The sequence below is a fragment of the Penicillium cataractarum genome (genome assembly GCF_028827025.1).
Source record: "Penicillium cataractarum strain IBT 29864 chromosome Unknown utg000011l, whole genome shotgun sequence".
NCBI lineage: Eukaryota > Fungi > Ascomycota > Eurotiomycetes > Eurotiales > Aspergillaceae > Penicillium > Penicillium cataractarum.
Window position 1 is genome coordinate 95,342 of NW_026622747.1, and position 26,741 is coordinate 122,082.

The 26,741-nt window shown below is 48.5% G+C and overlaps 10 protein-coding genes across 10 annotated transcripts; 6 read left to right on the forward strand and 4 right to left on the reverse strand.

Annotated features, from left to right (window-relative positions):
• Positions 1-16: 16 nt before the first annotated feature.
• On the reverse strand, positions 17-1,824 carry N7496_012805 (MFS transporter; the record flags this gene model as incomplete). The annotated part of the gene is made up of 5 exons (XM_056705718.1): positions 17-217; positions 285-908; positions 972-1,120; positions 1,183-1,490; positions 1,565-1,824. The coding sequence occupies 5 exons, from the start codon at positions 1,822-1,824 to the stop codon at positions 17-19; spliced, it is 1,542 nt and encodes a 513-aa protein (XP_056548941.1).
• A 2,161-nt stretch (positions 1,825-3,985) lies between these two features.
• N7496_012806 (uncharacterized protein) lies at positions 3,986-5,905 on the forward strand (the record flags this gene model as incomplete). Its single annotated transcript, XM_056705719.1, has 9 exons — positions 3,986-4,229; positions 4,294-4,366; positions 4,430-4,776; positions 4,832-4,975; positions 5,034-5,248; positions 5,305-5,502; positions 5,559-5,586; positions 5,638-5,753; positions 5,822-5,905. The coding sequence occupies 9 exons, from the start codon at positions 3,986-3,988 to the stop codon at positions 5,903-5,905; spliced, it is 1,449 nt and encodes a 482-aa protein (XP_056548942.1).
• A 319-nt stretch (positions 5,906-6,224) lies between these two features.
• Positions 6,225-8,177, reverse strand: N7496_012807 (uncharacterized protein; the record flags this gene model as incomplete). Its single annotated transcript, XM_056705720.1, has 5 exons — positions 6,225-7,149; positions 7,214-7,675; positions 7,731-7,784; positions 7,852-7,968; positions 8,038-8,177. 5 exons carry the CDS (start codon positions 8,175-8,177, stop codon positions 6,225-6,227), a joined length of 1,698 nt encoding a protein of 565 aa, XP_056548943.1.
• Positions 8,178-9,382: 1,205 nt separating this feature from the next.
• Positions 9,383-10,183, forward strand: N7496_012808 (SDR family oxidoreductase; the record flags this gene model as incomplete). Its single annotated transcript, XM_056705721.1, has 1 exon — positions 9,383-10,183. The coding sequence occupies one exon, from the start codon at positions 9,383-9,385 to the stop codon at positions 10,181-10,183; it is 801 nt and encodes a 266-aa protein (XP_056548944.1).
• Positions 10,184-10,454: 271 nt separating this feature from the next.
• On the reverse strand, positions 10,455-11,405 carry N7496_012809 (glycoside hydrolase family 131 protein; the record flags this gene model as incomplete). The annotated part of the gene is made up of 4 exons (XM_056705722.1): positions 10,455-10,841; positions 10,896-11,060; positions 11,108-11,244; positions 11,294-11,405. The coding sequence occupies 4 exons, from the start codon at positions 11,403-11,405 to the stop codon at positions 10,455-10,457; spliced, it is 801 nt and encodes a 266-aa protein (XP_056548945.1).
• Positions 11,406-13,393: 1,988 nt separating this feature from the next.
• N7496_012810 (uncharacterized protein) lies at positions 13,394-14,272 on the reverse strand (the record flags this gene model as incomplete). Its single annotated transcript, XM_056705723.1, has 1 exon — positions 13,394-14,272. One exon carries the CDS (start codon positions 14,270-14,272, stop codon positions 13,394-13,396), a length of 879 nt encoding a protein of 292 aa, XP_056548946.1.
• Positions 14,273-17,026: 2,754 nt separating this feature from the next.
• Positions 17,027-18,085, forward strand: N7496_012811 (cinnamoyl-CoA reductase; the record flags this gene model as incomplete). The annotated part of the gene is made up of 1 exon (XM_056705724.1): positions 17,027-18,085. The coding sequence occupies one exon, from the start codon at positions 17,027-17,029 to the stop codon at positions 18,083-18,085; it is 1,059 nt and encodes a 352-aa protein (XP_056548947.1).
• A 729-nt stretch (positions 18,086-18,814) lies between these two features.
• On the forward strand, positions 18,815-19,303 carry N7496_012812 (uncharacterized protein; the record flags this gene model as incomplete). Its single annotated transcript, XM_056705725.1, has 3 exons — positions 18,815-18,880; positions 18,948-19,059; positions 19,116-19,303. The coding sequence occupies 3 exons, from the start codon at positions 18,815-18,817 to the stop codon at positions 19,301-19,303; spliced, it is 366 nt and encodes a 121-aa protein (XP_056548948.1).
• A 2,661-nt stretch (positions 19,304-21,964) lies between these two features.
• N7496_012813 (uncharacterized protein) lies at positions 21,965-22,875 on the forward strand (the record flags this gene model as incomplete). Its single annotated transcript, XM_056705726.1, has 3 exons — positions 21,965-22,512; positions 22,586-22,663; positions 22,719-22,875. 3 exons carry the CDS (start codon positions 21,965-21,967, stop codon positions 22,873-22,875), a joined length of 783 nt encoding a protein of 260 aa, XP_056548949.1.
• A 750-nt stretch (positions 22,876-23,625) lies between these two features.
• Positions 23,626-24,952, forward strand: N7496_012814 (intradiol ring-cleavage dioxygenase; the record flags this gene model as incomplete). Its single annotated transcript, XM_056705727.1, has 3 exons — positions 23,626-23,881; positions 23,952-24,276; positions 24,343-24,952. 3 exons carry the CDS (start codon positions 23,626-23,628, stop codon positions 24,950-24,952), a joined length of 1,191 nt encoding a protein of 396 aa, XP_056548950.1.
• Between the last annotated feature and the right edge of the window lie 1,789 nt (positions 24,953-26,741).

The window sequence follows — 26,741 nt, forward strand, 5'->3', positions numbered from 1 at the left end:
GCCTGGGTAAATGCAATCAAAGGCGAACTTGGAACCGCGGATGCGTGCGAATTGCTGCGCCATATCGCGCAAACAGCAGAGGCACCGCGCACAGGGCCAAGGCGATAAATGCCAGGAGAGAGTTTCCCCATCCAAGCCCGAGGGCGCTGTACATTGACGGTCCTGCCAGAGGGAGCACAGCTCCGACCAAAGATCGTAGTGCGGTACTAGCTGCAGTCTAGGAAAAGTCAGTTTACACAACGTCTTCTCATTGCTGTGATCATATAGGAGGGGGTTTAACATACCACGGAAGCTGCATGAACCAAGTAACAGTCCACAAGGTAAGTATTCGCCGACATGAAGACCGTAATGAGGCCGACTCCAAAGACTCCGGTTCCCAAGATGGGCACAATCCAGTGTGTGTGAGCTTGCGCCGACCAGCCATACCAAAACAGACCAATGGGAATGGCCCAGCATCCGTAGATCATGGGCGGCAACCGGGATTCCGGCGTGAAGCATCCCCGGGCAGTGTGGGTGACAGCAATACGATTGGCTACACGACCGCAGACAACGAGGCTGAGCAGACAGCCAACGCCAAAGCCCAGATACGCCAAACCGGCGAGCCCAGATGAGAACCCATATTCGTCCTCGAAAATGGACGTGATTGTGGTGAACATCAGGTAGAGATAGCCATAGGTCACGGCCGCGAACAGCGCCAAGAGAAAAACGATGGGCGATCCAAAGAGAAGCTTGACGGGTCGGGCGAGCGCTGACAGAAAAACCTGACGTGGAGGCCGGCCGGTGTCGTAGATCGATCGAAGATTTGGATTTCCAGTCTCCTTTCTGAGGCGAGCGGCCTTGCGTTTCAACAAAACAGGTGCGTATGATTCCCGGTAGCTGAGGACGGTTCCAATAATGACGACACCGGTCTATCGATATATCAGCTTCCATCTCCTTCAACAGGAATAAATTCATTTCATTTTTGGCCTTACCGTGATAGCAATCACCCAAAATACCCAGCGCCATCCTTCTGCTTCGGCTAAAAATCCGCCGGCGACAGGTCCGATCACAGGACCCAGAATGGGCCCCATCGCCCAGATTGCCATGACGCCGGCCCGTTTTTCTTTGGTAACCATGTCGGCTAGAATTAGGTGGTTAGCTGAATATCTAGAGTAGGAAGATGTCAGGATGTTCAGCACTGACCTGCTGTTCCAGAGCCGATTGTCAGTGGGCAGACACCTGCAACACCTGCAAAAAACCGGAAGACGATCAACTGTGGGAGGCTCTGGGCAACAGCGCAAGCAATAGTGAAGATCAAAAAGAGCACATTGCAGGCATGATACAGCGGAACTCGTCCGTATAGCTCAGACAATGGTGCGATCAGAAAAGGGCCGACCATGTAACCCAAAACGTAAACTGAGACGACGAATGAGGCAAGCATGGAGCTAGAAGAGCCAAATTCGATCATCACGTCTTCCACTCCCGGGGCGAACATAGAGGACGCTAGGGGACTAATGTTGTTGATCAGTAAAAGCTGCTTTGTTTGGCGCAAACTTGGGGCCATATAAAATCAAGGATGCCATACGTCAAGAAAGTGTTGAAGGCCATAAACACGAGTTGTCGAGCCTTTTTATAAGTTTTCCAGTTGAACGGATTTTCAGGGTCGTCTGGTCCATCCCAGGTCACCAAATTAGGATCCTTCGCCTCGCCATCCAATCGAGATGGTTGAGGTATTTCGGTGCCCGTCTTCTCTGACTCTCCAGTCTGGCTCCTAACCGATACGGTGGTCTCGCGTCCGAGTCCCTTTTCAAGGTCAGACCGGGGGAGGGACGAATCGTCACTCATGATGAGTAGCTATCAGATTACACTGAAAGCGAATCACACGTCCCAGGAGGTTCTTATTGGAGGCAGTGTGCCTTTTTTTTCAGCCGAGGTAAGAGGGGACACCATTTCCCCTTTATAGTCTCAAAATTTCAACGCCCTTCTCCGTGGTTATTGAATAAGGACGACATAACTCTCGGGATCGAAATATACCGGCTATCGGCCATATGATTGGATCCATTGCCATCTGGCCCACTCGAATGGCCCTTCATAAGTAGGAATAAAAAACACCGGCTGGGGCCAGCCCGGCACTATCGCGAGAGAACCACTTCGCTTCTGCCGACGTGTGCATAAATCGGGTAACTCGGTGACTAATCCTCTTCGGGATAGCCCGCCAGTCATGTGATTTTCATCATGGAGTTGTATGCCGGTCATGCCATCACGTGATAGCTTCTCAATTCCGCTCCAACTGACAACCTTTGCAGTACCTAAATGTGGACACTTTATCTCAATGCAGAAGTAAATAAGGTGTCTACCTACCTATTTAAACTTTGGATTTCTATATGACACATGTGGATAGGCTGAGCAGCGCCACTACACATGTGTAACACCAGGAGTGGCCTGTACATGCAGTTCTGCTGAAGAATATATATCAAGGACGAACTTCCAGGTGTTGATCTTGAATGGTCACTTGCAACGGTCTAACAAATGCTAAACCCAACCTTAAGTGCCTCTGTCAAGCTTGTTTCCAGCAATGGTAGATCTCGATTTTGATAGAAATTAGAAGGAGGTAGGCTAGAAATAGCGCTATAGAAATTTAAAGCGAGTCCATCTGAACAACCTAAGCAGGTACGAACCCAGAGGGGTACGCGGTGGAACAGGCCTCGGGCAAGCGTATATGAGGCATTTGATGGAAATCACGGGCTGTATAGTCCTTGAATGAGGGCTCTCAATCATGCAAAGTCTTTTAAAACCTAAGTTGGATTAGCTAAGTGATGAATAAAGCTGCTTACTGAAGGACGTAAATTGGACTTTTACTCATCTAGAGACACCATTGGGAATGGGATTAAACAGGCTCTGTTCAGTGTCTGATGGAATAGTACGGAGATAGCTTATACTCAGCGATCCACCGAGTTCAATACATTCAACTTGTGTCGCACTGTAACAGACATGACGACCTGCCTGCCAGGGCCACAATAGCTACGAGAGCGGACTGCCGTGGAGCTTCAAGTTATTGCTCAACAAAAATTGGAATGAATTCTGAGCTGTACAATTGCAGCTGGTTGTTCCGTCCACACTACCCCAGACCGTTTCCCATATCTCCGCGGAGCAGTCACCCTGAATGACGATCCGGCTTACTCCCATTTGGAAACACCCGCCCATAGCCGTGGCGTTGCTGACGTTCTTCCCACAGCCTTGTTACTTTTAGTTGTCGAAGTCCATACTGGTGACAGGAGCGCCGAGGCTCTGAACTTCATAAATCGATAGAGACAATCACCTAGTAATGGCAAATCGAACGGGAAACATGACTGATCATTAACGGAGTAATATTCAACGCTCAAGTGTGCCAGGTAATACCTGTTTTTGGGTGGCGCAGTTAAGTCTTTTGGTTGGACAGAGCTCGACATCTCAAATCAAGCCATGGCGTTGTTTAGCGCACATCATGCCGGCTTTCCGAAACCTTTTGATTAAACATCAACCTTTGGTGCAAGTTTAACGCGCCCCTCGGATTGATTTGACTGTCCTAATGCGTGTGTTCTACCTTTACAGATATGTTTATAGCAAAATAGTAGGCCAAAGCCCATAGACCTGCTTTTTGACAGGCGGGTATGGTGGATTTAGGCCCACCCTATGATGGAGTTCCCCGCAACCAGACTTTCTGGCTGGTCCCCTTCGCGAGGTGACATCGTTGTCGCAGTTTGGGTGATTGAATTCCCGAGGCCATGCGACGCGTATGGTCAACAAAATGGACGTGCGCACATGAGACCCTGATACTGCGGCTTTACGTTCGCTCATCTCAGGCCCCCATCTCCTCGTGTTCATGGTTTCTATTTTATAACCCCTCTCCCTCTCGATCCAAAGTTCCAATCTGTGGATTTCAGACCTATCAAATTCCGAATCACGCCCAACCTTCCGATATTCGCCTTGAAATTAGATTGATCTCTTCTTGGAAGCTCTTCAGAGTATGTCGCAGACCTACCGTGCCCCCATCGAGAGTGCCCGACCAGGGGAACGAGATGGTATTATTAAGGATGAGGAGAGAAGCCACGTTGAAAATTCCGGTCCCGAATATGAAGATCCATTTGGGAACGAGGAGTTTGCAGAAGTGAGATATCGGACGTTGTATTGGTGGTATGAGAGCATCTACCTATTGCGACCGACGGAACACTCGCTAACAACCAGAATCACACATAGGCAATGCGGAATGAGTACGTTTTCTCCCTAGCTTTGCATCTAACGATAACAGCGAACAGTACTGAGCGATATCGATAGTAATGATCGCAGAAACCATCTCACTAGGAATCTTGTCGCTACCTTCTGCTGTGGCGACTCTCGGGCTTGTCGCGTCAGTGTGAAATTGTCAAACGATCAATGGAAATCAAAACCAGAGGATCTGACAGTTTTTTAGGGCGGTTATTCTGATCGTTGGACTCGGACTTCTGGCTACTTATACAGGATATGTTATAGGCCAGTTCAAACTACGATACCCACATGTGCACAGCATGGCAGACGCCGGCGAGGTACTATTTGGACCTATTGGACTAGCCCGCGTTGGACGAGAGTTTCTGGGAACTGCGCAGTTACTTTTCCTTGTCTTCATTATGGGAAGCCATCTTCTCACGTTCACCGTCATGATGAATACTCTGACAAATCACGGCACCTGCTCTATTGTTTTTGGAGTTGTTGGGTTGGTCGTGTCTTTCGTCTTCGCCCTCCCAAGAACCTTGAGAAAAGTCTCCTGGTTTTCGTTCGCATGTATGATATCCGTTGGATTTCCCCCGCAAGACATATGAGGGCTGACTATGCATAGCCTTTGCCAGTATCTTAGCTGCGGTGCTCATAACGATGATTGCGATCGCTATACAACGCCCCGGAAACGGCAAGGTGGACGCGACAACGAAGACAAGTGTTGCCAATGGATTCCTAGCTGTGACAAACATTGTATTTGCATACGGTATATCTCAGACCTGAATATTTGACGTTGATAATATGCTGACGACCGCGATCCCCAGCGGGCCATGTCGCTTTCTTCGGTTTCATTTCAGAGATGCAAACACCGACAGACTACCCAAAAACTTTGCTCCTTCTCCAAGGAACCGATACATGTATGTACGTCGTGGCGGCAGTAGTCATTTATTATTATGGGGGCAAGGAAGTCAAATCCCCTGCCCTGAGCTCAACCTCTCCCATCACGGCAAAGATTGCGTATGGAATCGCAATCCCGACGGTACGCTTAACACTTGTTCCATAATCCTTGAAGCCTCACTAAGATTATAGTCATAGATTGTGATCGCTGGTGTGATCAATGGACATGTTGCAGCCAAGTACATCTATGTCCGTCTGTTCCGTGGCACCAATCGCATGCAAAAGAGAAGCGTGCTCTCCATCGGAACATGGGTAGGAATTACATTAACCCTGTGGATAATCGCATGGGTCATCGCAGAGGCAATTCCAGTTTTCAACGATTTGCTTAGTTTGATTGTGAGTACCAAGATTCTTATCACGCCAAGATGAAAAACTGACGGACTTGTTTCCAGACGGCTCTGTTTGCAAGCTGGTTTACATGTAAGTACTGCCATAATCCCAAGGAACAATACTGACATGTACATGCTGTAGACGGGCTTAGTGGGATCTTCTGGTTGTTTTTGAACTGGGGAAAGTATGGTAGGTCCTGGCGGAAGATGTTCCTCACTGGCGTTAACTTGATTATCGTCGTGATTGGGGGTTGTCTGGTGAGTTTAAGAATACCTCTCTTCTATATGGTTATCGAAAGAGCCATTGGGCTGAATATTCGCACAAGTGTGGTATGGGTCTATGGGTCTCCGGAAAAGCCATCCACGATAACTCTAGCAAGGCCAGCTTCTCGTGCAATGCCAACACCTAAGCGTGTGCCCCCCCGGTCTAAGGAGACTATAATAGGAAAAGATGATATAGGAGCTTAAGTTTGTGTATCTGACTAGTTCAGAAAATTTCAATCACAACTTTCTGGAATATGTCCAATCATTGAAACGGTCAAGTGCCTTTTGGTTATGGTTTGAATTCATGTTGATGAAGTAAATTCCGTGTACTTTAGATCGAAACTTTTGCTGCAAAATGAAGATTTTCTCAAGTCATCCCAGAGATTTTGAAGTTCCTGCCAGGGTAAAGCCACCCGAACCCGGACTTCCCATAAAAATCCCCGAGAAAGGCAGATATAGACCCATTCACACCACAGTCTTGTCAGCCTGATTGTCCTGTAATGTCCTATCCTGCGATTCAAACATAGACTCGCGCATGAATGGGCTACGTCGACGAATTTCGGGCCCCTTGAGGACCAAAACAACTGGCACAACTGAAAGGGCGACTCCCACAAAACCAAGTAATGATCCAGCCCATCCGTAGCCCAGCGTATCGAATAGCTCAAATGAGGCCAACGGCAGAAACGCACCAAACGTATTTCGACCTAGCGATGCGGCTGATAGTGCCGATGCTGCGTATTTCTCGTAGGCATCCGTCAGATAATTCACGACAGCCATATAGATAGAATAAATCCCCACGCCAGTACAACCAATTCCCAAGGTAGGGACGATCCAGTGAATGGATCCGTCGCCCACGCTCCCCCATCCATACCAGAAGAGACCTCCAGCAAAGAGTAGACTGCCAGGAATGGAAGTATATAGCCGAGCTTCAGGGATAGGGTGACCCGGACTTTCTCGGTTATTGCGGGCGGAGCGTAAATAGATCCAGTCTTGAAGTGGATTGATCACAGTACCAAGGACTGCACCAACTGAAATCGCAAGTTGAACCATGCCGGTGGTGAATGTTCCCCATCCATAGTTATGGCTGAATGTCTGTCCGACACTAGAGAAGAAAAGGAAGAGAATTCCCCAAGCAAAGCTGACCCACAAAGTGAAAAACGTAACAACTGGCTCAGTTAGAAGCATTCGAGTAGGGCGCTCGAAAGAAATCTGGAGCAGCTTCCACACGCTCGTTGTGTTCAGCTCGCTCTCGGCATAGATAGGACGGCCGGTTTCGCGACGTAGCCTTTTGGCGCGCTTTTTTAGAATAACATCGCCCCGTGTTTCGCGCAGTATCAACCAAAACACTGGAATGAGCGCGGCATTGTAAATTATCTGAATATAGAAAATCCTGGACTTCGTCAGCTCTGTTTATGTCCACATTGGTTGATGGGGGAATGGGATTTTCCCCTTACCATCTCCATGGACTGCTTTTGTGGATCGTCTGAATCGCAGATCCAATAAATGGGCCCAGAGCAATGCCAACTACACTAGTGAACCCGAACAGCGACATAGGTAGGCTACGAGCCTTGTCACCGTACCACACATCACTAATACTGCCCCCGACAATATTGATCGAGACAGAGGATGCCCCTCCTCCAAAAAAGCGAGTCACCACCAAGGTAGCGAAATTCTGTGCAAATGCTGACGGGAATAGCGAGACGACCAGGATAAAATAGGACACAAAATAGCCTGGCATTCGCCCAGACGACTCGGTGAGTGGCACGAAAATGAGTGGCCAAAAGGCGGCTCCCATATTCCAGGATGTCGTTGCCCAAGCCAGGTTGGGGAAGGGTTCATTTTGGACATGGAAACGCTGTTCCATCCATGTGTTCCCAGCACCGTAGGACCCCGCCGGTAATCCAGTCAGAATGGATCTATTCCAAGCTGTCAGAATATACACGCCGGCTGAGGTCTTGGAACGAGACTTACATAAAACAAATGGTGAGTGTGAGAACCCATTTGTAGGTCTTGCTCCAGTTAAATCTATGCCAATCAGTATGACGGTCTCCATGCTACCTGGTCATTGCGAAGGAAGTTGCCTAGAACGTACGGATTATCAGGGTCATCGGGACCTGCCCACGTATGGATCTCAATATCCTTTTCGTCTCTGAGAGGATGGCGACTAACATGTCCGATATGAGTGTCACGGTTGAAAAAAGATCGAACCCTATTCCGTAATCAAGTCAGTTATTTTGGCCGTACTCGATCAATCATGCACGTGAACTCTACACGATACCTAGACAAGAAACGATCGTCGAATTCGTTATGATGCAGCGTGCTGATGGTTCTCATGGTCGATGATCGGTGGATAGGGTCATTTGTAGGCTCTGCCGAGACTTGACTTCGAGACACATCCTGGGCAACTTGGCTCTCCATTTTCGAGATGAAACATAGTGATTCCAATGCTACAGGCTGCCAGTCCTGCGATAATATCCCAAATGACAAAAAAACAGCTGAGTCAACGACTATTCAACAGTTCCTGCTTTGTGTCTGTCTATTTCGTCATCGCTAAGGGTGGACCGTTGATGAACTGAAGAGTTCCAAAATCGAAAACAGCCAAATCGGTAGGATTGAACGGTTAGCTACCATCGGTTCCATTATGGATTGGCCGTATGGAGGTATTTGACGACTACAATAACTGCTTGGATTGGAGGTTATTCCTGTAGAAGGGGGACATACGATCAGCACCATATTGTACTCATTTTGGGAGAGGTCAAAGGGAAGGGTTTTGTTAAGGATCATGATCGGCCTAACAAGGCCCGCACTATGGAGTGGGGCGTGAGAGCATCATTCAAGCTTGAATAAGGCCGCAGGCCCCATGTATTGCGTTGGCGATAATTGAATCCTAAAGAAACTAGGGATCAAAATGCAACTTGTGGTGAATCTGGATGACAATTCATTATGTCCTCCTCCAAATTTCTTTTGTTACGAATTATGAGAATATTATTCATGCAATATAAGACTCACTAGGTAACTAAAGTAAGTCGTGGCTCCAATAGGACGATGAGATCATGTCGATTACATAAACCGCCTTGGCCAGTCATGACGTCACTTCTCCGAGGGGATCCGCTTTACGTTTCCCCCAGAGTGTCATCAATAGCATAATGGCTTACTACTGTAGCAACTAGTCCTCTGGAATACAAAGAAATCATTAGTCAATTCTGGTAAGCGGGTCACAAACAAGGATCATTAGCCCGGGCGCAGGAGGTCCTCATTATCATTAGCGTATCAGAAGAAAGAACCCCCCATTCTAAAAGTTATTGATTCGGTCATTGGGGGTCGCGGCCGAGTTCCAAACCGGCAAAAAAGAGGGGCAAAGGGTACATCAGCATAGGCAAACTGGATTCGTTCCTGTACTTTAGTGAAGGAGGGGTGACAACCTGAGATGACCGATAGCTCGGTCATACCTTTCTAATCGTTTTTAAACCTTTCCAGGCCCTGCTTATTCTCTCGTCCTGTCTTCTCCCCTCAAAACTATAAAGTATCCTCTCCAACATCACCATCTACTCTCTCTATCTCCCCGTCTTCCCAATTACTACCACCGCAATCTCAAACATACTATATCCATCCCATCGATCAACATGCCTATTCCAGTTCCCCAGGCCGATAGCCTGAAGGACCTCTTCAGCCTTAAGGGCAAGGTCGTGGTCGTCACCGGTGCCTCGGGCCCCCGTGGTATGGGCATTGAGGCCGCTCGTGGCTGCGCTGAGATGGGCGCCGACCTGGCCATCACCTACGCTTCCCGACCGGCAGGCGGCGAGAAGAATGCCAAGGAGCTGCAGGAGAAGTACGGTGTCAAGGTCAAGGCCTACAAGTGTGATGTGGGCAGCTGGGAGAGCGTTCAGGACTTGGTCAAGAACGTTATTAAGGAATTCGGCAAGATCGATGCTTTTATCGCCAACGCCGGTCGTACTGCCAGCAGCGGAATCCTCGACGGCTCCGTGAAGGACTGGGAAGAGGTTATTCAGACCGACTTGACCGGTACCTTCCACTGTGCTAAGGCCGTGGGCGCTCACTTCAAGGAGCGTGGCACGGGTAGCTTCGTTATTACATCCTCTATGTCTGGCCACATTGCCAACTTCCCGCAGGAGCAGACCTCCTACAACGTCGCTAAGTCCGGCTGTATCCATATGGCCCGGTCGCTCGCCAACGAGTGGCGTGATTTTGCTCGTGTCAACAGCATTTCCCCCGGCTACATCGATACCGGTCTGTCTGACTTTGTTGACCAGAAGACTCAGGATCTGTGGCTCTCGATGATCCCTATGGGCCGCAACGGCCAGGCCAAAGAGCTGAAGGGTGCTTACGTCTACCTGGTCAGCGATGCCAGCACCTACATGACCGGCAATGATTTGCTCATTGACGGCGGATACTGTGTCCGGTAAATGTATCCTGTACATAATTTATTTCTGGTAGAGGGATGACCTCATGGTTACGTTCAATCTTACCCGGGAGACCTTGATGGTCCCTGCCATTTAACGAATTAAGAAACAATTGAATTGAAAACTTTCGATATGAATCAATGCAAGTAGTCTCCAAGAACCCACTGAGTATAATATTCAGAAATAAAGGGCATAACAAGGGCTGTTGATGAAATGGTATGACATGTTGCTCTTCCAGCATGACCCGCACTGCTGAGATGGGCCCAGTCAAGAATCATTCCGACTGGCCCGCCAATGGACCCGCAATGGTGGCTGTAATCGGAGCGTTTTCCACAAAGATGCCAGACCAAAACCAGTCCTCTGCATCTGAGTCGGTGCCTCCATTGTCGAGTCGTAGCTCGCCAATATGCCAATCAGCAGAGTTGGTCGAAGTCGATGCACTGACACCAGTGACAACGGCAGTCAATGGATCAGAGCCATTACTTGCCCACAGCGAGACAGTCTGCGCGTCAAAGTCGATATCATAGGCGAAATTGTACCAGTTCTCGGCTTCGAGCTGGGTAGACCATTCCGTCGTTCCGCTCACACACCAACGCAGTGTGTTGTCCTCGCTGGCCGAGTCGCCGCTCAGCAAGCCGTACTTTAACTCGGTGAAGTGGCTCTATACCCTCAATGTCAGACTAGATTGTCTTGGAGAGTGGACGTTTGCATTTACCTCAAAGAACGCGATTTGATGTTCGAACTTAGGGCTTGGGGGATTTGTAGTGTTGGTCATCAACGAGAAATGATAGAACAGGCGCCCACTACCCAAGTCCTCGGAGGTTTGGGGGATGATCTCACTCCGCTCCATGGTCTGACCATTCCAAAAGGAGGTTCCATCCTATCAAGAGTCAGCTGGTGCATCTCTGTATCCAAGAATCAACTTACAATAGATATCCGAATACCCTGGGAATCACTAGTATCCGCTGGATTCTTAAAGTCCGACGAAAGTCCAAGATATTCAGAGGTATTTCCAGTGCCGTGAATGTACCACTGCCAAGGCGCAATCTGGTTTGACCAGGACCCTTTCATCCAATGTTAGGATGAGTCAATGGAAGCCAAGAAGTAACTTACATTTGTCAAAGTCGGCAACGGAGGCAGAAGAATTGAAGATTCCACTCCACAACAGATCGCCGCATTGCACAGCGATCGGGAGGGGAATCATCCACGCAACATATTTCCTCATTGTGGGCCAAGACGCTCCGTTTTCTATGTCAAATATATCGAGATGGAGTATTGATCAGTTCCTGAGTTAGCCGGGGAATTCTCAGTTGCTATATAGAGATACTGATGCCATTTTCCCGAATGAAACGGGTCAAGTGACAGCAAGTTCCAGTTATGGTATTTAACCAGAAAGCGAAACAGAGGGAGTTAGATTAGGCATTCCTTCATTAAACTGCATTCACTACCGCAAGAGTGTCAACTTTGTTTTGATCGACAGCGTCGGTTCCCAAATGGAGCACGGGCCGAGCAAGTTTCGGATGTGCAGCTATATGTGTTACGAAACGCTGTCTGAAGAAACTTTGAAACGACGCCAAGACAGCAAATCCCCGTCCCCCATGCCTCGTCTCGCCATCATTGATAGCAACCTGCCAACATGCTATGCGCAACAGGAGGACAGAATTAGCGGTGAAGAAGGCGTTGCATGTATATTGGCTTGCGATATCATTCAAATTGAGTTTTTTTGACAAAAGCTGTCCAAATGTAAAGGGAATTTGTTTTTTTTTATATTTGCATACTCTGTCAAGACCATACAGCCAGAGGTTTAGATGGTGCACAAAGGATAGTCTGAGGTGCTGCCCCACGTCACCTTTGAACCATATTGACTATTCCAACTTGGAATTTCAGATATCATAGCTTCTTCAAACCAAGCTCGGGGGATCTATGAGGGAGTAAGCAAAGAGTTTAGAAGGCACCCTATTTGATAGGTAGCGTCCCATCTGTTTGCATCATCTGGCCTTGCCTTCGTAGGATTTGAGGCCACTTGTATGGGGATACATACATTCGTCAATTCATGGAACCAGAAAGAGGAATTTGAGAACGGTCGAAGAGACCTCTAGCCCACACAACGTTGAATATTTAGAACGCTACAGGAGGAATATGTGACTGGCAAACTGACGGATATTGAGGCAGGAAAAAAAATCGAGAAAAGATACACGACAACCACACGACAGCCCCAGGATGGTGTCGTTCATCTAGCGCCCACGGTTGAGCTAACTACCCCGTAACGCTCGGCATCCTGCTTCTTCTCTTTGCGTGGTATCGGATACTCACAAGGCGTGATTCGTGAGCTAGGGCCCATCTGGGGTTGTCTGGTCGGTGCAACGTGGTGCGCCAGCTACTTTCCATCGGGATGAGTCCTTCCCAGACGGCAGAGGAGGTTGTAGATCACTACCTGCAAACCCGTGTGGAGCTCGAAGCCAGCGTCTTCCTCCTACTCATCGGCGGCATCTTATGCCCTTTTCTATACAGTGGGAATTAACAATGTGTTGGAAAATATTCCGCATACAAATCCGCACCTATTCTGCCTACAGACTGGATGCAGCTGTGCCGCAGGCGGTTCAATGGTTCAACTCGCTGTCTTCTTAGCCACAGCTACGTACCGCCTCGACAGAAATCCCACCATCACCCATGGATACGGCGATCTTGCGTTACTCTACTATAGAATGATGAGTGCTTCTTGGGCCCGCGGGAAATTTCCAAGTCTGTGGTATGTCTTTCAGACTCGCGTCCCAGTCCGCTTATCCCGCATTGGGTCTCCTTATTCAACCTAGTCTGCACGAGCGCTTGGTTCTTGGCCTATGCGTCACACACAGCTAAGAACAGCCCAATTGCCTGGAACGGGGGTTTGGCCTTCGCGACTGTCATAGGGGTTTATATTATTCAGAAGTTACGGGGCACCTGGTATTTTTTCAACGCTGCTGGGGCACGAGGGTAGATTGAGTCCCACTACTGGTGGCTCTTATTTATCACCTATTGTAGCATGCTCTGGGCTATATGAGAGGTTAATTCTGCCTTGATTTGATTCTTCATTTTTGGTCACATGAGGGGCTTGATGTCGTTCTTGTGTCTTGTTCGACGGTTTGGTTTCATGCCTCTTCTCCAATTTTGTATCCTTAGGAAAACCGACTGATCATCCTAAACATATACTCTTATTATTGCTGTTTCCTATCCTTATTTACGTGTTATTCTAACAGATACCGTAGTCGATGTCCTACCGGCTAACGCACTGCCACTTGGTGGAACCATCCCCGCCTTTCGACCCGCAATATAGATATCCTCATCCTCGTCAAGCACAGTTCTCAGGTTGTGCAAGCTGGGATATGTGTCAGGGTGATTATACCCTCGCTTCCTCACATTTCGTTCTAGTGCATCCCGATATATCTCCTTGGCATCCGCTCTCTTGCGCTGCATTTCAAGTGACACGCCGAGATTGTTGAGGATCTGGAGTGTATAAGGATGCTCAGGGCCAAGTACTCTGTCACTAAGCTCCAATGTTTGTCGATATGAACCCTCGGCTTCCTCAAACTTCCCCAGGATACTGAGCACGTTAGCTAGGTTGCCTATGATGAGTATTGTGTACCGGTACTCTGGCCCAAACACCCTTCTGTTCAGCGCTATCTCCTGTCTGTCCATCTTCTCGGCGGCTTCATACTTGTATTGAAGCATGAGACCCTCGCCCAGAGAAGGAGGGCTCGCATTGGGCCCTAGGGCAGTTTCCCTTAGCGCCAAAATTTGCCGGTACAACTCATCGGCTTCTCGATACTTGTGTTGCATGTCATAAACCAGTACAATGCGGTACATGGTTGACAGAGTGTCTGCATGCTCGGGGCCTTGCACATTCCTCCTCCATTCTACCACCTGCTGGTAGGTCTTTTCGGCTGCCCCGTACTCCCCGCGACTCTCCATCTCCATCGCCTTCGCCTTTTCGGACATCTTGGTCATGTCAGATTCTGCGTCTATCTCAGCCAGAGGAGAAACTGTGTCGCTAGACAGCTCCACAGTTATTGTTTCTTCGCCCGATGGGATAACGGGCGGGCTGTTGACTGGCATTCTCAAAATAGCTGGCATTTTCTCTGGCAGTCCTGCCGAGTCCAGCTCCGGCAGTTGATTCCCACTCTTGTCAGCACCAATCTCCACTGGACGAACTGGCAGCTGTTGAGAGCGCGCTCAAAGTAGAAGTTGTGGAAGCCAAGGTTGTGGAAGAAAGGGAGGAGGGAGTCGATGTCGAGGCCGACGTTGATGTTGATGTTGATGCACAGCTAGCGGATTGAGGGATGGCTACTCCGCTGGAGCTGCAGAAATCGTTTGCTAATGATATTGTTTCTGAAAGGAAAAAGCCAGTCAATGATTAGACAAATCTTTGAAACTTGATTCCGTAACTGGTTACCACCCATCTGTCTCAATGATAACCCCTATTTCTACCCAACCTTATCATTCGTGTTTTATCCGTATTTCAAGTCATTTTGCCGAATCACCAGCGATATTTATCGTCTTTTCATTGAACCCAGCACTATAGAAGCGCGTTTTCATCGGTGTTTCTGCGCAGGACTTGAAACGGGCCAGTCCTCATGCCTACCACGCGAACCCGCACGCCTCCCACAGGGACCAGTATAGACAAAACCAACGAGAACAGTCTCACTGACAGCCATCACGAGCATCAGAAGCTTTTGCCATTGGAAACTTGAGTTCCCTTTGTTGCCATTGGGCGTCTGAAATTGCACGGATTCTTAGAGTTGGATTCCAGAGTCGCCACGATTCAAGACCGACGCAACAAAATACAACCGAGCAAGTCCGAATTAAGCAAGATCATCTGGGAGATAAAGCAGGCTGATGAGAATCCCGCTGACGGAGACAGGATGTCCTTGAGCGACCCGCCTCTGCCGTGGGGATGGATGAAATTGATGCAGAGCCCGGTCCTCAGGACAATTTAAGTACTCGCGATTTCTAGGTACATCACTTCCATTCGCACAGGAAATGTATATTGCTTTACTCATATCGATATTCAATCAGTGCTTTCTACTTTGGGGGCAAGCAGAAAACTTTCAACCTCAGTGATGATCAATTTCTGCAAGGTATGGTGGTGTCGGTCGACACCCAGTTGGCTGTGTTTGATGTTGTGAACAAGATTCTCAACTACCTTCTGGCTATGGCCTCAGACCATACGGTCTCCACGGCCTTGACCCTGTGGATGGCTTATGAGTCATATACTTGCGCTTTGTGGATTATTTACTGATCATGGATTGTTTTTCCAAGACTCTGTCGGTGATCTTTTTGCCGGCATTGACGTCCAGGATTGCTTAATGAGAGACGGCGGTATTCCCGATGCGGCTCACACTCTCGTACTCCCTCTCATGCGAATTATTTGCCTTGACGCCGGCGCGATCTGGGCACAAGCTGCAGCAATGGCCGGAGATCCAGCCGCGAACACGATCGGACAAGTCGTCGCTGGCGGGCGTCCATGACCTTCATGGGTCTCTCTGGTTTGTGCGTTTTTGTTTCCATGCAAACATCTAAGTGCTGAAGCTCAAGACTCATATTTTCATACGGAAGAAATGCCATGAACAGTAACCGGACTCAGCCTGGCTTGTACGAGGCATATAAGTCTTTGGGGACCTATTTGACGGGCATCCACATTCCAACAAATACTTCTCAATCCTTCATCCGGACCGTTTCGCTGCAATTTACCGGCATTGCGGCTATATGGCAGTCGTAAAGGGAGTCTGGGAATGACTGGGCTCGTGGGTCATCTGGCTACACCGGCTTTCTCAATTTAACGTTTCCTTTCCTTGAGACAGGGTGCGTCCCCAGCAACAACCTAACGGCAACAGCAAACGACAGGATTGTTGCTCAACTTCCGATCAATATGGATTCTGCATGACAGCGATAATATGGTTGACTGGCCTCAAATGTATTCGGAATTCAGAATACTGTCCAATAGAACATAGTATGCGCGTCCTATTATTCACCCCGATTTACGGTACAGATCAACGGACGGGCTAAGAAATAAATGAGCAGACTTCGTACTACCAAGTTGCCCTCGGTTTATTGTATCCTTGTTACCGCTGATCCTCATAATCACGGGTGAAGCCACGTTAGGTAACATACACAATTCTTACATCGTGTTTCCTTTAGAATTTCTTTAACAGCTCTTCGTCCTGATGGTCAATCGTTATGAAACACAAGAACAGCAACCCGTAAATACGCTTTGGGCCTCATATCTACGGCCCGGACTTAAGTGGGATAGCTCAACGTTAGCCCGTGCTGACATTGATTTAGAGTGGAATTGCGCCTGGAAAATCTGTGACCATGCATAAAATCACGCATTATGGTTGGCCTCAGTATGTACGGTGCCACAGGGTCACGGTGAAATAAGGTTTTGAAAGCTTGCTCCACTGAACCTAATTCCGTTACAGTACCAAAATCAGGAGATCGGGGGAATTAAGAACCCGACTCCTGTCCAGCTCCACCACGATACCCCCACAAATGGATTATTCCATACACCGAGCTCTCACTCGACCGATGGTATATGAACATGTGACAATATTTATGCATCTGGTAGGGAAGTTCGAATCCTTTGTGCTGTCAAGACTCAAGCCAGTACCGAGGAATGGATTTGAGCAAATCGCCTGTTCCCACTGGTTTTCGCCTGTGGCGTGGAGGAAAGCCGTCAAAATCGGGCCGGTGTCCTTTGCATGGCTTCTGCTCAAAATATATAAAGAGCAGAGAATCAGACATATGTTGAGACTCTGTCTATAAGGATCTGACATTTTCCAGTTCACTCCTTGTTTCGAATCGTATTCAACCATGGCCGAGAAAATATCACTTGTGACGGGTGCGAGTGGGTTCATCGCGAGCCATGTTGTCCAGCAGCTACTCGAAAAGGGCGAACAAGTCCACGCCACTGTCCGCAGGACCGGGAACAAAAAGAAAATCGGTCACCTCCTCGAAATGCAGGAACGATGGCCCGGCAAGTTGACATTATTCGAAGCGGATTTGCTTGTGGCGGGCTCGTTTGAAGCTTCAATGAAGGGATGCTCCGTCGTTTATCATATCGCCTCTCCTTTCTTGATCGAGAACAGAATTCGCAATGGCGAGAAAGAGGTTGTTGAGCCTGCTCTCAAGGGAACGCAGAACGTGCTCGATGCAGTCCAGAAAATCCAGACAGTCAATCTGGTTATCTTGACGTCCTCTGTGGCAGCTATCTACGGGGATAACGCCGACGTGCAAGACATGAGAAACAAGACACTGTCCGCTGATTATTTCAACACAACGAGCTCTATCTATCACAACTCCTACTCCTACTCAAAGACGGTGGCTGAGAAAGAAGCATGGAAGCTATACGAAGCACAGTCGGGGTCGCCACGCTGGAAGCTAGTTACCATCAATCCTGGACTTGTTTTAGGGCCGTCTCTTTCCCAAACGTCTGAATCTGGCAGCCTGTCTCTGTTAGATCAGCTGCTAAGTGGCCAGCTATCTTTGGGGGTGCCGGACCTATGGTTCGGAATTGTTGATGTGCGAGAGGTGGCAACTGCCCACATTCGAGCTGCCGAAACTCCAGATTCTCACGGTCGCTATATCCTGGCCGGAAACAAAACACACGGCTTTGTTGAATTAGCCCGCATATTACGGTCCATCACTCGATCTTCCAATATTCCAACGAAGAAAATTCCGAATATATTGGTACGCATGTCAGGGCCATTTCTTGGCTTCAGTCAGAGATGGCTTAAACGGAATCTGGGGATTCCTTTCGACATCGATAATCATCCCAGTGTGAATGAGTTGAAAATCGTGTATCGACCATTGAACGAGACATTGGCAGACCATTACCAGTCCTGGAAAAGTATCAAAAGCCAATCGAGCTAGCGCCGCTGGTCTCTATAACAACGATTGGCTAAACGCAGTCTACTTTGAAAACGGGTTTCTTTACGGTCCTTTCGGATCTACTGTTACTGTCATTTCTTTTTGTCCAAATTTGATCTTCCTCTTATATTTTGGTCTTCGTTTTTTTCTTTTCTTTTTTTAGAAATCTCCGCGAGTTGCAATTGTTATAAATAATGATCTCACTACTATAATTCTAGCACGATCTTTCATGCACACATTTTAGTACCAACCACTGGTAAAAACGATCAGCTGAACTTGGCTGACCCGCAGCCCGATGCTACATGTTACCGTAAAATTATTCAAAATAGACATATACCGTATCTTCGTTCTCGTCCGGCCTTTCTACAACCCCTCGGGGAATTCTCGGGCAGTCCTCGGATACGTCCTTAGGTAAGAAGCTTAATTACCAAGGAGTGCCCGAAAGTGGATAGTACAGAGTCGGGCCGATTGTTGGCCCGTTTCCGTAGCGTGATTATAATTCAATGTCGGTTTCTCTGACATGGAGCCCACTAAAGGAGATTTACAATTATGCATTGTATACTACCTCTTGCAAAGTGTGAGCCGAGGCTAGAGCCAACCCATGGTACTCGGACATTGATGGTGAGCAGTTGCTGACCCGTCCATATCCTCGGTTTGTTAGTTACTTATAGCTATAAGATTCCAAAATTCCACCATGTGTATCAAGAGAAGAGGTATCGTTCAAAATTCATAATGCCGAGTACTACTCTCCTCAAAGCAGCCGGATACGGCTCTTTTCTTGTTGCCATCAAGCATGCGGTGAGTATGCGAAATATCAACATTTTAGTGGGCACTGTAAAAGTTGACATACTTTCTTTCTGATTAGCTTACTGGGAGAACTTTCCAAAGACTGCGCCAGTTCCAGGAACTGCCAAATATTGCATACACATGCAGCACGGTTGGCTGGTACCAAGGAAGCGCCTATCTAGTCCTAACCGGTACTATCATTTATCAATGAGAAAACGTTTATTATTCTGACATTAATATTATATAGGGCTACTTAATCTCCACTGGGCCCAGAACCCTAACTCGTTGGGGGAGCCAATGAGCCGTGCGATGGCTGCCTTGCTCGCCATCATTGCTTGGTCTAGCTCTGCTTGGTATCTTCAACGGGGAATTAAAGCGAGCGCGTTTCTCACAGCAACGGCCGGTATACTACAAGCCTACGCAGTACTTTACTGATGCGCCCCTTTTCCCGAATCTCGGGGACTTCTTTGCCACTTATGTGACGACGGAATATTCAATATTGAGGTTGGTAGTTTAAGTTGACTATTACTATCTTGTTGGAAATGCGAGAGACTTGTAATGCAAGCTCTACTATAGAATGGATTGAAATCAAGGCGGACGCGCCAGACCGTCTAGCAGCCAATTCATTTTCACATTCATTATAAGTTATCTTTGAAATCAGTCTCGAAAGACGAAGGTAATGGATGCAGATCCGCTGCCAATACTGGAACTAGCCTCACAACAAACATGGGATATAGCATAAAAGAGATATCTGCCTATAAGGCAAAACATAACTAAAGAATGATTGGGCTTATAACTAACTAGTTATATGAACTAGATAACATAATCGTTAGCTTATTGATAGCCTAATTTCTAAGGATTCTAAAATAGTTTAGTTTATATAGATAGCTAAACTAAGGAGTGAGTATTTTAAGGTATAAGTTTTACTATATTAGGCGATTCTGTGTAGAGCCGTAGCCTGAAAGCCAACAAGCAATCACCGAACAGACAGTTTCCCGACATATTAAAAGATACTTCGATTAGCACTACTAAAGATAATCCGTCCATAGCTGGTTCCGCAAGCCAGCACTGGTGTTGAAATCTGAGTCTGCTAGAGCTAGCAATCCCACATGATAGAGACTTTGACAAAAGGAAACTGTTATGCCCGTCGTGCTTCCTCTGTCGTCATACCGAATTACTGGCGAGTACTCCAGTACCCAGACGCGATTGATGTCGAATTTTCGAAGAAATAAGGTTTCCTCGTACCTGGTCAAGAACCCGTATTTTAAGCTGCAGTCAACCATATAATGCGCAATTTGCCCTACGTATATATATATTAGTATAAGCCTCTACCAATCGGGTAATAGCTTTATATACTAACCTAGTACATGTCTAAACCTTGCTTCTTCTGCCCCAGTTTGAAAGTCACGAGCTAGGCGCCCTAGAGAGTGTTGGCGTATCCAGGGAACCTTAACTTCTCCTAAGACCTTAGCTATATTAGCTGAGGTCTTAAGCGTAAAGTCAGGGGTCTTCCTGTATTCTGGGTATGGCGGTAAAGCACCCTTAAAGCCACATAGCTTTAGGTCATGGTTCTGAGCTTTGAAGGCGGCTCCTAGAGGGGTCCCGGCTCGATCCTCTAGCTGGCTTTGTATACCGCGCTCGTCACACACTTGCACCTGTTCTTCATCGACCGAACCGACGAGGAGATTGCCGCTTAGATTGGAGGCAATGGTTCGCGGGTTTCAGGCTTGGCTGTTATGTGTGTTGGCAATGTCTGCTTTGAAGCCGGCCAATGGCTGCAGTGTTCCGACGAACTGTATCGGGTGTAACGCGTGGCTCGTAGTATGGAGATCGGAAATGTCGAGCGTGGGGAGTGGTTCTAGAAAGAGACTAAACGAACTGTGAAAAACCGAAGTAGCCATGTTGATTCAGAGGTGGCGTAAGCAAAGATGAGAGATAGGAGTGTCGTTGAGCAGATGAAAATATTGAGGCGAGGTGCAGAACACGTCAGGTACTGGAATATGGGATGGCGTCCTCACTGTTTACTTCTTCGGTGAGAGTTTACAAGGTCTAGCGTAGAGTGGAGTTCTTAAGATGGTGAGGAGCAGCCGCCGTTCCGTAGTGGTTCAACATCTCCCTCGGAGCTTTAGGAGCTCTGTGGGACAACCTTCAGGAAATATCAGCTAAGTTTTAATGCCAAAGCTTTTCACCCCTTAGTGGCTTGCACCATGTAGTGAATCGGCTTTGATGGTAGTGCTTTTCGCGGCAAATACTGGAGCGCTGGTAAGGTATCTTCGCCATTATCCCGATACGGATCTACGTCGACTTGCTTACACTCTATACCGAAGGACAAACTTCCCATTCCAAGCTGCATCCCTTGCTCTATTTACCTATTGACAAGGTGGAGAAAGGCACAGACTTTCTCAAGATTAGCTCGCGCATTACCATCATTCCCAAAGTGCTAGACCTCTAGGTTTTGTGTACCTTTCCCAGCCATAGTGCTCAGTGGGCTTACCTTAGATCAGCAGCTCTACAGGGCTTCGAGTGTATTCTATCGCTCCATAGGCCAGTTCTATCGGGCGTTTAGCTGGCCTACAGCTAAAGATCGCCCCAATGGTTCCTGTTCTTGACTCTTGACGCGCCAACATTTCCTTAGCCGCGGATCTTTGGGTGAAGGGGGGTACAAAAGCCTTCTCTGCTAATCTGCCAAGAGTAAGTTACTAGATTGATTTCAGGCGCCTTATCTTCATTGCGCGTTATTCGGTTCGTATCATATAAAATAGGCAAATGCTATGATGTATACGACTGTTGACTCCAACTAAAAACCAGGTGCCGAACAGTAGTAACCCATATGGATCCTTGATGCTTTACCCTCCCAAAGGTCGTGTAGAATACCATAACTTGATTGCTCGAGGTATTTTCAACTAAGCTGAAACATAATTTTCCAAAGATCGGGACGCATCCAAAATAATCATCGGCGGCCACACAACCTGTAATCAAACGGAAAGTTCCGCCTTCGTCATACAGAGCAGGTGACCCACATAAGAGCCTCCTTCTCCCTCACTTTCTCAAACTCCCAAACATCCACTCAGGACACCCATCTCCAACGCAGCTCCAATGTCGTCCTCATACTCAACCTGGTTCCAAAAGGGCGTCAACCCTGGAACCATTATCGCTCTTGACAAACTCCACCCTTCCCAATGGAAGATCCTCGAGAAGCTGAACGAGCATGAATATCGGTACAACCAGGGGGAATACGCTGACTATGGCTTCCGTTCGTTCGCCACCGCTAAACTCCTTTGCTGTGACCCCCAAGACCGAAAAACGACAGCTTTTATGCGAATCTACATTCAAATTCCCTACCGACCCTTTAAAACAGACGATCCTGCTACCAGAGGTCAACAGGCCACAACGTTCACCCCGCCAGAATTGACTGCTCTTCTGGATCTCACTCAAAAGCGCTCAACCAACACACCAAAGCTTCTTGGATACAAAGTCAGCACTCAGGATAGCTTAGGGCCAGTTCCAGGTGGTTTTGTTATTTGGCTTGTGTGGGAAATTGTTCCAGGGCTGCGCCTCGGCGATAGTACTGGCGCCGATGCATTTTGGGGCCTTGAAAGCTTCGAAAGAGAGCAAGTTCGCTCGATCTTTATCAAGGGTCTTCCGTAAGTTCGATGGTTCTTCTTTCTCCCTGCCTCTCTGTCTTCGTGCTAAATCTAACCTTTATCGCCGGTTTAGCAAGCTATTCGAGAACGGGTGGTGGCCGAGTGTTGCCAGAGCAAAAGATCTGGTTTGGCATCGGGAGACGCAAACAGTGTATGTCTTTTCCACGCTATCTGATGTGAGGCGATGTGCTGACATAGTGTGGAAGGTACTTTATCGGACAGTTCAGTAGGGCCGGTAAGCCTAAACGTCCGATTGAGTATGGCCCTGCCTGGTTAGCGATGTTCGACCTCGCTATACCCGATCCTCCAATTAGATATGACGAGGAAAACTGCGATAAAGACACTTCAGGCTGGAAATGGTAGTTGAGAAAACCAAATTGTTCGTTTAGCTTCATATTGTTCTGTCGGTCAAGTTCAAGATATCCAGTGCGCCATCGCGGGAATTTCGTACTCATTATTCAGACAACCGATCTCTCGTGGATGATAATACGTTGTATCAATTGAACAGTTCTAGTGAAAATATAGAGCAATAGTTAGCACAATCTTATCATGAAACTTGTTCAGTTAATCTTGGGAGATGCCAAGACTCGAAGGACACTGGGGAAGGGCTGACGCGGTCCCTCGGAGCACAAAACCTCCGAGGGAGCCCTTAACGCCCTTGATCATTGTACTGTCGACTTTCAAAATCCCCTTTTTGCACATTGAAACAAGCTTCTTTGCAATCCACTCACAGTTATTCGTCAGCCCCGCGACGATCTCTCTCCGTCTCGAGTAAGCTCGTGGGGCGACGATATATCGAGCCCCACGCTTCGCTGTGTCAGGAAAAGCCGTCGACACGCGGCGCCAAGCACCCATAGAGATTCCGCCCTAAATAAGGATGTGAAGCGTCGTAGAATCACGCACAGGGAGGTATTCTAAATAGTCTCTGAAGGGTTCCTTCTAACAATAACCTCGTCCCCTGGGATCCCGCCTGTCTCCAGAATGACGCGTCCGTTTACAACGTCGAGATAGCCCGCCACGGTTGGAGAGGTATAAAATGGCAGATGGGCCAGGTATCTCTGGATCTTGATCAGCATCACACACAACATCGCTCACAAACTCCTCTTTATCATCATGGTCCAGCTGTCAAAGATTCTTGCCGTTGCGGCGGCTTGTTTGGCTACCCCTGCTGTTGCTCACCCCGGCGAGAAGCACGACCCGCATGTCGTCAAGCGGGAGGTTCACGCTCGTGATGCCATGGCTGCGGCAGCCAAGCGCTCGCTTGGTGGTTGCGAGAGCTCTCTTCATGCGCGAGAGTTGAACAAGCGCAGTGTTGCTCGTCGTGCACGTACGGTCAATCAGCTTCGTCAGAAGCGTGGTATCACTGCTAGTAAGCATATCTATCCGAACCCCAAATTGACTTTCACGCTTTTTGAAAACTAACACATCGCTTTTGGCAGACCCCCAGAAATGGCGCCGTAACCTGGCCCAACTCGAGAAGTGGGAGGCAATTGACCACAACAAGACCGACATTCTCAACTACAGCCCGGCCACCCCGGAGTCGATCATCTTCTCGGCTAACACCAGCTGTATCCTGACTCCTACCATCACGGATGGTCCCTACTATGTCTGGGGTGAAGTGATGCGCCAAAATGTCAAGGAGGAGAAGTACTCGGACGGAGTGGATATTTTCCTGGAAGTGCAATACATTGACATCAACACTTGCCGGCCTGTCCCGGGAGCTCTTGTTGATATCTGGCAAGCCAATGCCACTGGCGTGTACAGGTCAGTCATTCTTCTAACATCAACATCCATCCCCATCTTTCAAGAACCAATCTGACCCGAAAGTAGTGGTATTTCTACGTCTGGTAACTACGCCGCCGACGGATGGGACTCGACTTACCTGCGTGGCATTCAGCAAACCGACCGTGACGGCGTGGTTGAATTCGAGACCATCTTCCCCGGTCACTACGATGGACGCGCGACTCACACTCACCTGTTGACCCATTTGAACGCTACTCTCCTTCCCAACAAGACTCTCGAGGTGGGCACCGGCAGTGTGGCCCACATCGGCCAGCTCTTCTGGAACGAGGTCCTGCGCAGCGCCGTGGAGGATACCTACCCATACAACACGAACACTCAGAGCATCACTACAAATGAGGATGACATGTGGAGCGTGCTGCAAGCCAACAGTGCTTACGACCCCTTCCCGGAGTACATCTACCTTGGAGACGATCTCGACGACGGTCTCTTCGCTTGGATTCAGATTGGCCTCAATGCTACCTTGGATTACACCGACAACTCGTACTACAGCATTGCTGCCTACCTGGAAGCTGATGGTGGCCACAAGAACAGCGACAGCGTCGTGGGCGGAGGAAGTGCTCCTAGCGGTACCAACGGCACCATGCCCTCCGGGATGGGCAGCCCCAGTGCCTCTGCCTCTGCCTCTGCCTCCGCATGAGGGGTTTGGCGTTGATGCGGCGTCAATCTGATCCATGGGACTAATTCAGCCGAGGGGACGATCCATACGGAGAACACCCACATGGAGAACACCCAACCCATGTCGAGAGTTGTCAAATACTGGGGGATTGCTTTGGACAGTGGAATAGAGTATAGAGGTATCCATTATTGCAGGTAGAAAGAGATCGAATAGAGATATAGAGTTATTGATTTCTCCCCCTCACCGTATGCATTTCTTCCCTGGCGGACGGAGCAATGCCCTGTATTCCGTTTCGAAGGCAGTACAAATATTCTCGTGCAGTGCATATGTCGACTCCGGACCAATCACCTACCCCAGGAAACGTGAACCAAACCATCGTTCAAGCAGGGTCCATGTGATGTGCGTTGCTCGGAGATCCGAGCACCTTCTTTTCCGCGCGTGTAAACTTCTAAAGAAGGGATAAACTTAACCTTATGTATATACAATCGATCATTATTGCCCTTTTCTGGACATGGCGGCGCCATGTTGGGGATAGTGCGGCAATAGCCGCGCACGGACTGCAATGAATACATATGTTATTTTGGAGGGCGATTTGGCAGATCAGACTAATGAAAATCATCGGCACTACTTCGTATTTACTCCGCTTGGGCTGAGCTAAGAAAAGACGATCCTCTAAGAGGAGTTGCTTAGCGATGGACAAGGCGATGGACCAAATCGGAATTATTTTTATATTCGATAAGGTCGTTTCTAGAATGGGCAACTAGTCCCAATGAGGAAGGCACTAGTCGTCATTACCCTTTTCAGTAATTAGGGCTAGGGCTGCCGGTCTTCCGGTGATGAGGTAATCTGATCCCCCGATCCCCCTCCTGCCGAGGCTCAGTCGATCTCTTGACCTTGTGGCAACCTTGCCGGGTATTCCGGACGACATGTGTTAATTCAACAAAACACCATTGCATGGATGTCCCTGGGGGATCTCAGCAACAGGCTTTGATCAGAATTATGCAAAAGCCTACCTCTCGGAAATATTTCACAGCGGAGTTCAACTCGCCCCTCTCCTTTTTCCCAAGTTCTTCCCCCGTGCCCACATTCCATACCAGTGGTTCCTATCCCTGGTTCCATACCGCCGGGCTTCGGGGAATTTGACTCCACGCGGACGGGCGAACTACCTGGAAAGGAGAACAGTCGGGATGGCTGGCAACGCCACCATCCAATCATCACGTAACATGCGTGGCTGTGAGTTGACCGATGCGGCTCCTTGCCCGGCTTTTCGAAACTCATCGCCGCTAGACCCAAGATAACCCGTATGGCCTGGGCTCCTTGGAAGGCTTGGCCACGTCGACGGAGTCCACCGAAAAGACGAGAGACGACCGTGCCTTGGGTCGACAATATGAACCAGATGCAGCGAGCTGGCAGAAAGGGTCATGCATGTGCCGATGCTCAATGCTAATGCCAATACTATACCAACGAAGATTACCGTGGATCATCACCATCACCTTCCGGACTCAGAACCCGATCCAATGGCCCCCTTCATCACCCTATGACTAAACTTCTCATCCCGCAAAGCGGCCTCGACCCGGCTTACTTCCCCTGTTAGCCACCGCGCCTATCCGAGTGTAGTAGTCGTAGTAGTAGTATCTTGGGGCAACTTTGCAATTCGCGTGCCGATCGACAAAAAATAGACTCGGCCCTAAGAGTCAATTCCCCCCACTTGTACCGAACGATGGTGATACGCCCACCATGCACACCATGCAGGGGGCAAGAAAGAGGAGAAAAGAGGAGGCAAGAAAAAAAGCAGGTTGGAGCAAAGACC